Genomic DNA, 11,556 nt, shown 5'->3' on the forward strand with positions numbered 1-11,556 from the left:
GTATTTACCATGCAGCTTCAGAAGAAGAGTATGTGGTTATTACTCAGCATGGTTGTCTTCACGTGTGCGCGAGAGCCATCGAGCCCGATATGCTCGAGATATGACTATGAAGAACGTTTACTTGAAACGTCCTTAGAAACGAACTGGCTCTAGAAACAACTCTGAATGATATACTGAAAACGAACGCCAAAGTTGTTGATGCGTTAAAGCAGTTGGAAGACGGAAAAGATAAAGTGAGGTCAACATTGGAAGTTATGGAAAAGAAACAAATCGAAATGGAATCTAGACTGGCTGACTTCATAACTAATGCATCTCAAGTTATGAACTCGACGTTAGCTGCAAGTGTGGTCGCGTTGGTTGAAACTTCGTCTGAGATCAAAGAAAATGCCTCGGTGACGGTTCAGCACCTCGTAAATGAAGTCCGCGTTCTTAAAGGTAAGTGTGCCAAACGTATGTTATAAATATTTTTTATAAGTTAATATGATAAGTTTAATGATCATCAAATAAACGTATGAGCTCGGTTATTTGAATCAAACAGTCAATCTGTTGAAAGAGAAAGGTATACGAGATAGATATTCTTTTTTAATATCAGTGTTTGATATAATTTTTACCGAGAGTCCATCAGAAAATCAAAAGCAAGGAGTTGATAGATATATTAACCAATTACATACACGTGTTGTCCCAGTAATATACACAATTTAGTAATATTAACCTGCAAAATGATATGTATTTACGAAATTTCAATCCAAAATCCCTTGTGAAAAGACGATTATCTTTCTAGCTTACCTGAGCACAATTTACTAAAAATGGGCTTTTGTTATCCTTATTTGTTCATCGTTCGCCGTCCGTTATCAGTTTTCAACAATGAACGCGTGGACACTCTTGAGTCCACATTTATTGCCTAATCTTCACTAAGATTTATCCCAACTTAATCACGGCCGGATTCGAATCTGCGTCAGGTTGGGTAAAACACTAAGTGACTAGGTAAGATAAAAGAAAATATACGATCAGTCAATAAGTCATAGTTTTTACCAAATCATCATGAAACTTTATTCAGGACATATGCCCTTATGCTATATCTGCGGGGTTTGTAAATGGTTCTGATTTGTAAAAAATATGACCGCCAAAGGGAGTTGAAGTTTTCCTTTAAAAGCTCAAGTGAATCGTGTATTAAGCCCTCCGAAAGTCATATTTGTATCCAATCGTCATAAAACGTGCTAAAACATCTGCACTTATGATTTATTGGCTGAGTTTGAAAATATATCCAATCTATAGAGAAAAAAGGCGGCCACGGGGATCGGCAGTTTTCCTTATATTGCTAAAGTAAAACATGTGAAACAAGAGCAATCCAAGAGTCAGAATTGTTTGCGAAATCTTCAAGACACTTTTAATGACGTTAAATGAATGGTAAAGACGTTCCAGAACTTGGTATCGAATCTTTTCAACCGACAATATGTACGCTATTATATTTACTGTAACACCGATATTTGTTTTTTGTTTATTTTAATCCTTCAAAGAAATACTGTTAATTTTTATCTACAAAATATACATACATGTATGTGTATCGATATAAAATAATGTACGACTAATATTGAAATGCTTGATGTCATGTGTCATTTTTATTGTCGTGATCTGAAATTAATTTATTAATCGTTAGTCCAAGAATACCATCGTGTCTCGTCTGTTGTTTAGTAGGTTCAAAAGACTTTCGTAACGTTCGTACGATCCAATTCGTTATGAATATTCAATATAGCAAAACTGGTAAAGATGACCGCTAATGATCATGACAACTAATATACTCTTTTACTAACAATAAATTCAATCTGTTATTTAAGTTATGGAATCAAAAATTAAACATTTGTTCACGTATTGGTCTTTATAACCAGGATTTTATTTATTGTGTTTCTCTATTCCTAATACATCTAGGTATTGTTGACTAAATCTACTCGACATAATTCAGTCCACACACAATATAAGTTCATTACTGCTATGTGAACATTTGCTCTTAATTGTTACTCCATCTTAAAATAACATGTGGTTGTTGTTGTTTATTCATATCTTTTTGCTTATTTAAATACATATATAGCTTTATAATTTTGTTTGTAATTTCTAAGAATAAAAATCCAGTTTATTCGAGGTTTCAAGAAATAAAGATCCACATAAACTTATACGCGCTGATGTTTTGTAGATTTGTCAATGTCATACTTACAAAGATATAGCATTATGAAACACGATGTACTCACTGTATAAAATAATATATTTTTACTTCAGATCAACTAAAAGTCCCCTCCATCTACTTCCTTGCACGCATTACTTCCGACGCATACATACAAACTACCCAGGATGTAGTCTTCCAGACAGTGGAGGTCAACGAAGGTCAATGTTATGATCCTGCAACTGGCAAGTTCACTGCCTCCGTCTCTGGAATGTATCTGTTCTTAGTTTAATACTGTAATAGTTACAAGAGTAATGTTTATATTGAAATCGTTCACCAAGGTAAGTCAATACAAAAATCGGTTCACTATGATTACAATGGAACTTATCTATGTGTGACTATGCAGGCATCTATACTGGTTGCCATGGGAGACCAAGTCTGGGTACGTGTAGCAGCTATAAGCACTCTAACTACAGATAGTTACAGATATACTACATTTTCTGGTACATTAATCCATGTTTAACCGCAATGTTCAGGAAAGTACAATTCGTGAAGAAGGAGACACCTGTAATGTGCTTTCGTCGATCGATTTAAAGTTCTCTATGTTTCGACTCTATTAATAGGTTTCTATATGATTTCAGTTTGTTGCTTTGTATTAATGCGCTTTCTTTGATTAAATAGGATATCCTTTAAATAGTTATACAAAGCACATTTTATATTTTTTACGCATTTTCTACTGTATATCGTAGTATTTTTCAATAATATAGTATTTGTGCTTCTTTGTGGTTTCTACAACTGGTTAGAGATTACTTATTTGTACAATAAAGAAATTGCACACGAACTCAAAAGGTAAACATATAAGTTATCGTACTGAAAACTGTCATAACATTCGTTTTGTTAATATCGTATTTCAATTAAAAACTTTTATATCTTTTAATATTGTATATGTTAATTGTCTTGTTTGTTAATGTATCAGTGTTTAACGAACTGTCAATAAATGTATGCGAACTATATTTGTGCTGTAATTTATATCATTTCTTGATGTCGTTTGTTTTGAATGTCGTAGTAAGTTAAGTTGTGCTTATAATAGCATTTATAGGTTACATTACACTTAATCATTTTGCATCTCTCCGTGGACCACTGGAAAGAAGTGCCTTTTTCTAAATAGATCATTTTGTCGGGTTTAAAAGCGATTTCGCGATCACACCAATGCTTTTTGTGATTATTTCCTGTATCCTATGTGTGTCTGCAACATGTTGCTGCATTTCACTGGGGATTACGTTGAAAGATGAACGTTTTGAATGCGTTTATTGAAGTACTGGGCATTTGTCGAAAAATTCACTTCCGAAACTCTGTTTGCCAACGGTGTTTGCCTTTAGGCAAATTTAACTTTCTTAGAAGTTGCGAGACCATATATGTTTGACTGTATTATCTTTAAAATGATACCGGTTTTGCAAAATTTGATCTTATAAAAATTCAAGAACAATTCTTTGACAGTTGGCGGTTTTATAATGGGACCTTAAGGGAAATGGAATTAGTGTAATTCAACCGTAATCTGTTCCATTACGGTTATTTGATAATGTAATTCGTCATATGTGATTACCCTTAATATGATAGGCATTTAACCAAACTCAACAGTCTTATTTTGACACAAAGCAGTACGTGGAAGATCTCGCATTCCGAAATTATGTTAGAATATATTACCTTTTAATAAAGGGTTTATAAAAGTGCAAAACATGCAAGAATTCTTAGATTTATCTTTTATAAAATTGGTCATTTATTCTTTCCGTGTTAACCTCTTCGCTGTATATATTCCGTTATCACCATATTACTATCAAGTAATTGGCGCTTGCCAGATTTCATTCAAAGCGTATTAAAACCAAGTACATACTCATGTGTCATTATTTGGTTAAAGAATATTGCTGAATACAACATTGCAAAAAAAACTCGATTTCATCAATAGTCATGATCTAAATAATAGCACATGGATTTGTACTTTATGTTAAATATTCTTCTAATGAAATATAGAAATTACCAATTATTTTATTGTTTGCTGATAAATATGGCAAACGCGAACGCATAACTATGAAAACGCAAACACCGCCTGTATTTTACAATTCTAAACGGATACTCGGTGATCTTCATATAGACAAATACTACAATAGGCGTTGTACAACTACTCGTGAACAATGCAGAAAGTTGTCCCGAAACTTGGTACAACATAGTATCATTCATAGTGCATGTTCATTATGTGTTCGTCAATAAGCAACCATTTGTCATTCTAAAGAGAATTAAACCACTCGGCCCTATGCCCTTATGTTTCCAATTCACACATATCAGAACTCCGAGTAGTATTTATTGACTGATTTAAAACGATAATTCGAAAATTATTCTTTAAATGACCAAATTTAAGGGACCGTCAAACGCGATTGACGAAAAAAGAAAAGTTCTAAAATACTGTATTTTTTACAAGTATTAGTTTATATTGATTACAATATCACGACTGGTATATTACATTACTTGATCGGTAATAAAATTTCGCGATATCAAATCGAAAGCTCATCGCCAAAAAAGGTGACATAACGATATACACACTATAAATACGCAAGTAGATTGATCATTTTATATATAAAATATATACAATTCACTACGCATGCACAATTTGCATTCCTGGGTTTACCACTACCACGTGACGATGATGATCAATCTACTTACGTTATTTATAGTTAACTGGTAGTTACCTGGTACCTGTACCCAGTAAAAAAAAATACCGAATATACTGAAAATATGAAAACTTAACAACTTTTTTCAAGTAATGTATTATATACCAGCCGTGATATTTTAATCAATATAAACTAATAATTGTAAAAAAATACGGTATTTTAGAACTTTTCTTTTATCGTCAATCGCGGTTGACAGTCCCTTTAAGTTAATAAAATATATTTGTGTTTATTTGGGTTTAATGCTTAGGAACATATATATTTTAACCACACTTACATAATTTCATTAAGAAATGGTAACGTTCTGTATGTGCATACAACGAAAAAACATGCACAATGAATTTACTGTTGGTTTACTAGGTAAAACAACTCTAATCAACAATGCAAAACTGGACACTTGTATCGTGTTGTTTGTTTCGAGGTGTAATTATTTCGCTTAGTGTGTGGATTTCTGTCAGACTTTATGTTTAATTGTTGCTTATATACCTCGAGAATAATCTTGATGAAGAACTGTTTTATTAATAATCATAACAATTTACAGTTAATTAGGCATCAAACATATCTTTTTGATATGTATTTGAAGTTCACACTCTGTAAGGTAGGTGTTACAGACAGCTCTGTACGGGTTATGTTTGGAGCGTTTGAATCCCGTTCATGAATGCTTATTAAATAAATAAATTAGCGTGATATACTTTACTCGGCAATTAAAATCTGACAAATCAAACGTTCAAAATGCAAGACATAGACGACAGTTTGAGGTTAAACATAAGATCAATTAAAATACAACGAAACTCAGATTTAAGGAGTGGCGAGTAAATAATTTACTAAGACACAAATCTTGTATATGTTCATCCTCCTAAATATCTGCACGGAATTTAATTTACATAGACATATTAATACAATGTATTTAGCTAGTTCTATAAATATTTAAGATATGAATGTTTATTTGTTGTATTAATCAGCTAATTTACAATTATTTTTAGATTTGATGCATAGAAATTGAACATCAAACTCGCGCTATCTCAGTGGTGTAATAGCCGCCTATCACAAAACGGAAAATGATTGTTTACTGGTAAAAATAATCGAAAATCAGTATACCATGACCATCGCACAGAATTTGAAGTTTAAACTGAAAGTACATTTCACAATGCCCGCTCATAATATGGATAACTGTTTGCATTGTCAATTAAGCCAGTTGATAACGATATCTATCTGTTGCACGTAGGCGTATTAGCCAGCACCACGCTGCGTTTGTAAAACTAGACCGAATATCGCGCGAGAGCAAATGTATACAAAATGAGAGAGAACAAACAACGTCATTGCGGAATACGTCTTACCAAAATTGAAATTTAAAAGCACGAAAATAATATACTGCAGGGTAATTCCTACCCTGAGAATTATTTTAAATGTCACTGAAATATCAATGAAGCTAAACCAAATACGATTGCTCATGATGATTATGATAACTTATATTCTCCTGCATTAGGTATAAATTCTGCGAGAAATCTGCGAAAATAATTTGCCAAACTTAAAACAAAGGTTTTCGGCTGGTCAACAAGGTTTTTATTATCTTAAGGCGGAAGCCGGGGGATGTAGATTTGGCATTGTCCAACCATAAGTTTTTTTTTCACAAATTTTTCAGAGCTAAATCTCAGAGAATATATAAGATTTCAACATTGAACTTCATGGATGTATATATATCAGGCAGGTGAAGGACCATGCACAAGAACCATAACCCTACACTTAATTGATTGCGAGTTATTGCCAGTTGTTGTTTTGAATGTTGTCCGCCTGTCACAAACATTTAAATACCAATCTCGGAAACTATATAAGATTTCAACATGAAACTAATGGGTATACAGACATCAACAAGGAGAAATGCCATGTACAAGAACCATAACCCTACACTTCCTTACATAGTTATTTCCAATTGTTTTTTTTGTGTATGATGTAACTTTTCAGGTCTATATCTCAGATACAATACAATATTTCAACATGAAACGTCATGGAAGTATAAACATCAATGCGGAGAATTAAAATTCATATAAACAATAATCCTTAACTTTGTTATTTTACAGTGATTGTCCAAATTCTCCATCTGCACCAATCAATTAACAATATTTACTCGGCGAAGGATATCAATTCAACAAATGTTCTTGTTAGATTTGTTTTACTTTGCATTATATACCCAGTTGTTGATTACACAAACAAATTGTTAACATTAGTACCGATGTGTTATATGCGCACACACAGTGTTATGATCCTAATATGCAATCATTTGCAGTTTGAGCTTACATTTCTTTGCGGTAACTTTATTATAATGTTGTTGTTTTTTTTAATTTATTTCACACAATTGTATCTACCGCAATGCGTCTGCAATTGAAATCTATCTATTGTATACTTTTATTATCTTAACTTTATCGTCAAAGCGTCATACCACACAATTGTTATTTATTTATAGAAAAAATCCTTTTTATCTGTTAGAAGTCCTTACAATTTACTTACGAGCAAGCATTACGCTCTACACCACCTAACCAGAATATATATTGTAATCAATATAATAAATCTGTACATTTGGAATTCGTTCATTAAGGCAAAGGGCAATTTACCATGAGAACTGCGGAAATTACAGATTCAGACAGATATAAGGCATATTCTGGGGCATTGTTCCATGTATAAAATCTATATTGATTGAACTACACATTTTGAAGTTGCAGATACCAGCTTCATGACTTCTTCAAATTTAATCAGTCAATGTTCCGATAACGTTGGATTTTGAAACATAACTATTGTAAAATAAAGGTTATGTACTATTTATCTGTTGCCTATATCAATAAAGATGTTTTCAATAAAAGAATGATATTAGTTAAAATGGCATATAAGACATGTATAATATACTATATTATGTAATAAAAGTGAAATATCAAATACATTTTATAATATAGATAAGTGTTTAGATTGAAAGATTTTAGATCATAGATAATATATTAATTATGGTGCACATAGAACGATAATTTTGAGACATACAATGATTTATGCGCAGTAATATGTCGTCCGAATAGCGAAAACTATTCGCGCGGGTATTGGCTCTGCACTGAAGTGCGACGGTCTATAAGAAATTATATTTTTAACCCTGCATACCTGTTTATTGTGTGTATTAACTTTAACACTAGTTTTTATCGATATAAAGAATAATAATAATTTGGAATTCTTTACCGTTTTGATTTCTGTTTTTAAAGATTTCTTTTGCTGAATCAATACTAAAAATGGTTGATAACGATAAGATAAGAGAAAGGCACTTTCCACACCAATAGGCACTAATTAAAAAAGTAACCATTTAGAATCAACTGTGTAATACAAAAAGTAAGTTATTATCTTATGTGCGCTTTTGAAGATTTGTATTAAATTCATAGATTAATAATTATCCCGCTGTACGTTTTTAAGTATTTATTGGATCACTTATATACCTCTATAAATCGATATGATACAAGTTTCTATAAAGTGGGTAGCGTGTCGATTGTGTTATTGTCATTGAAAGATAGAAGATGGAAAAGGTGACTTGGAAGTTGTAATAAGCTATAAGTCAAAGCTTAGTAAAAAACAGCTTTTACCCGAACAGTATTTGAAATTATCTTCATGGGTGGCGAAAGCATAAGTCCGAATCGTTCGATTCGTACATGTTGCGGTCTGGGAAACTGATGTTTGTTTCATCAATCTGTCCGTGGAAAATACATTTGAATTAAAAAATATATATACTTTAAAATGAAGAAACTATTTTGAATGTCACAAAACATTCTGTTGACAAGATTTTAGAATTTATTAAAATTCTAATTAGGTTTTGTTCTCAATTACATCATTGCTTAAGATTGCAGAGTTAGAGTAATTCCGAAAATGGTCATAGAGTGGGGTCAGCTATCTGCTTGTAATAAATGTTTATGATTAAATGGATTAGAAATTATACTTGTAGGTTATTAATGATTGGATTTGACACACATTTAAGTACGAAATAAATTAAACCAATAGCAACAGTATTGCTGAAAATGACCTGTTACCTTGTATAATTTAGTGTTGCAAAAATTTAATATTTGTAAATAATGCATCTAGCAATTTTGAGCAAACTTTAAATAATCTGATATAAAAACAGTATTGCACATGATTGTGGGCGCACCAAGGCATTACACATTGATCAGACTTAAATAATTAATTTCAAAATGTTTTAATTTACAAATGCATATACGGACAAGTAAAAAAAACGCACAAGTCATTTGTTATATTTAGTTGTCCGTTGGCAACACCTATTTTTTCAGATTTGCCACCTCTGGTCGTGACTATATGCATGTCTTATATAAATATATTATACTCTAGTTGCGCAAGTAAGAGATGATTGTAATCAGTACGAGGATTTTTTGGTGGCAACTGACCATTCAATGAAAATGTGTCTAAACCATGTATTTGCAGTGGCAACAGGGTATTTATCATCACAAAATGGTAATAAACAACATAATTATCTTGTAAAACTGTTCATTTATATAAACACATCAACGAAAAGGACTTATAGTTGGCTCATCTATGAGGGAGTATTTTATATTAAAGCTTGTTTGGTGTGTCTGTTTTCAAAAAAGCTAACGCTTTAACATATCTTAATTTAAAAATCAACTCAGATTTACAGTAAAATTATTAAGTTTACAAGCTCCCAGAAAACAAGAAAATACGATAATTTATCACTCCAGCTTCAATAACATCTTCAAAACGTTTTCGATGTTATGGCCTATTACATTTTTCTTTCATTCTGATATGTCGAATAAAAAAGACATGTGTGGCGATTGTTCATGTTCAACATCAAAGAGAAATGTCATCAGATAAGTAATGCTTGACAAGGTTCACGTCCATGATAAAGATAAAACATATTGCTTTGATTTTACCTTGCTATACATATTAATGTGATGAAAACAACATTTTTGCGATTTGTCATTGATTAAAACTTTCTGGTTTGGATGCAAACAAAATCGGTATCATTTATTTTGTAATTAACCCAGACATATAGGTTTGTACCCACCATGTAGCTACATAAGATTGCCTGTGCCTCATACTGCATCACTGATTTTTGCCAAGTGTACAGTACAGCCCTGGTAAATTATAAAACATCCATTATTGAAAAGAAACGCTCGTTCGTAACGTCGCGGCCTTTAAGAGAGCGATGTGTGTATATCTTGCAACAGTACTTTCTTTTGCAATTTAATACACGTGCTTGTTTAAGTCAAACACGTGAAATAGGAACAAAACTATATAAGATAACAAATCTGGACGTTGTATTTTCAGAAATGTGTATATTTGCAAATGTTAGTAACAATAATAATGTACCAGACATACTTAATTGATAAAGGGGCATACCTTATGTATTTTTTTAGGTAGGGCAGTACATATTGCACATGCACAGCTACATGTCATAAGGAACAATCCTGAATTGACAAGTGTGGAGAATTTCTCCGGACAAATGGGTGACAGACAGACAGACACAGACAGATAGACACAGACAGACAACAGACAGACACAGACAGACAGATAGACAGGCAGACGGCCAGACGTCCATGATGATTCAAGTACACACCCTTTTTAGGGGGTTAAAGAACGTAAATGACAGCGGTGTACAAACTAATTTTTGATTGATGTGAATTCGTAAAAAGAACTGTTCGCCTGATAGTTACAATACTAATTCTACTGGTATGGAAGCTTAATAGTTCTTTGGTATTTAATATTTAATAGTAACGCATAAAAAGCCTGCATTTAATATTCATTCATATGCTTAAAATGATATTTAAAATACATTGCAAAAATAAGAATTTATTCACATGCTATGTGTTATTTTGTACTAGATTTCGATCACGTTAACAAGGAAAATTGTGTGGACTTGAATTTGATAACAATCAAATGTATCCTTTCATTGCATTTGTATACATGTCGTGAGCTATTTGTAATTTCATAGTTACACACGTGTCATGTAACAAATATTGCGTGGTATTTTGCATATTGTGTGAACAATATTTACCTTTATTTCAGCAAAAAGACGTAACAATGTACATGGTACGCTTGAGCCCAGCTATACAGACATATGTAGTCTTCCAGACAGTTCAGGTGAACAAAGGTATGTGTTATGACCCTGCGACTGGAAAGTACTACATTAAAAGTCTATCAATGCGCTGTTCTTTTTCATGTAGAATAGCAGAAAATGCTTATCTTAAAACAGTGCATCAAGTCCCAAACTTAACAAAGGAAAACACATTTTGAGGTCCTTGTATACATATGCCGGCAATAACGTACGTAGTTATCGGAAAAGAAATTTGGGTTTATGCGGCATTATCGGGTCAGTTGTATTCCAATGTCTTCATAATTTATTATGTTCTTCTTTTTCGGGTATATTGATATAAAGCGACCACAAGTGGGAAGTGATTGAAGTAGGCGAGTTGCATTTATGCCATCTTCAGCTGAAACCTATAAAAGTATCTAATTAGCCACACATGGGTACAGGCAACGTGTTATCTATTTCTCCCATAAGTAAAGAAAGATTGTAACACTCTGAATGTGGTTTTGCATCTTATTTTATACATTTTCTTATATGCAAAAATATCGTCATTGTTCGAACCACCCGAACGTTTAATATATAGCGAATTTGGAGGGCACTCG

At 32.4% G+C, this 11,556-nt stretch overlaps 1 protein-coding gene across 1 annotated transcript; it reads left to right on the plus strand.

The window, feature by feature from the left end:
• The first annotated feature begins 275 nt into the window (after positions 1 to 275).
• On the plus strand, positions 276 to 2,447 carry LOC127835483 (uncharacterized). Its single transcript, XM_052361928.1, has 2 exons — positions 276 to 435; positions 2,272 to 2,447. Exons 1-2 carry the CDS (start codon positions 276 to 278, stop codon positions 2,445 to 2,447), a joined length of 336 nt encoding a protein of 111 aa, XP_052217888.1.
• Positions 2,448 to 11,556: the final 9,109 nt, after the last annotated feature.

Source organism: Dreissena polymorpha, chromosome 6 (genome assembly GCF_020536995.1).
Source record: "Dreissena polymorpha isolate Duluth1 chromosome 6, UMN_Dpol_1.0, whole genome shotgun sequence".
Classification (NCBI taxonomy): Eukaryota; Metazoa; Mollusca; class Bivalvia; order Myida; family Dreissenidae; genus Dreissena; species Dreissena polymorpha.

Excerpts from the sequence above, each read along its gene's own strand:
- LOC127835483 (XM_052361928.1), top strand. The coding sequence starts at position 276 with ATGGAATCTAGACTGGCTGACTTCATAACTAATGCATCTCAAGTTATG. Across the intron at positions 436-2,271 it reads TGAAGTCCGCGTTCTTAAAG|ATCAACTAAAAGTCCCCTCC; the intron begins GTAAGTGTGCCA and ends TTTTTACTTCAG.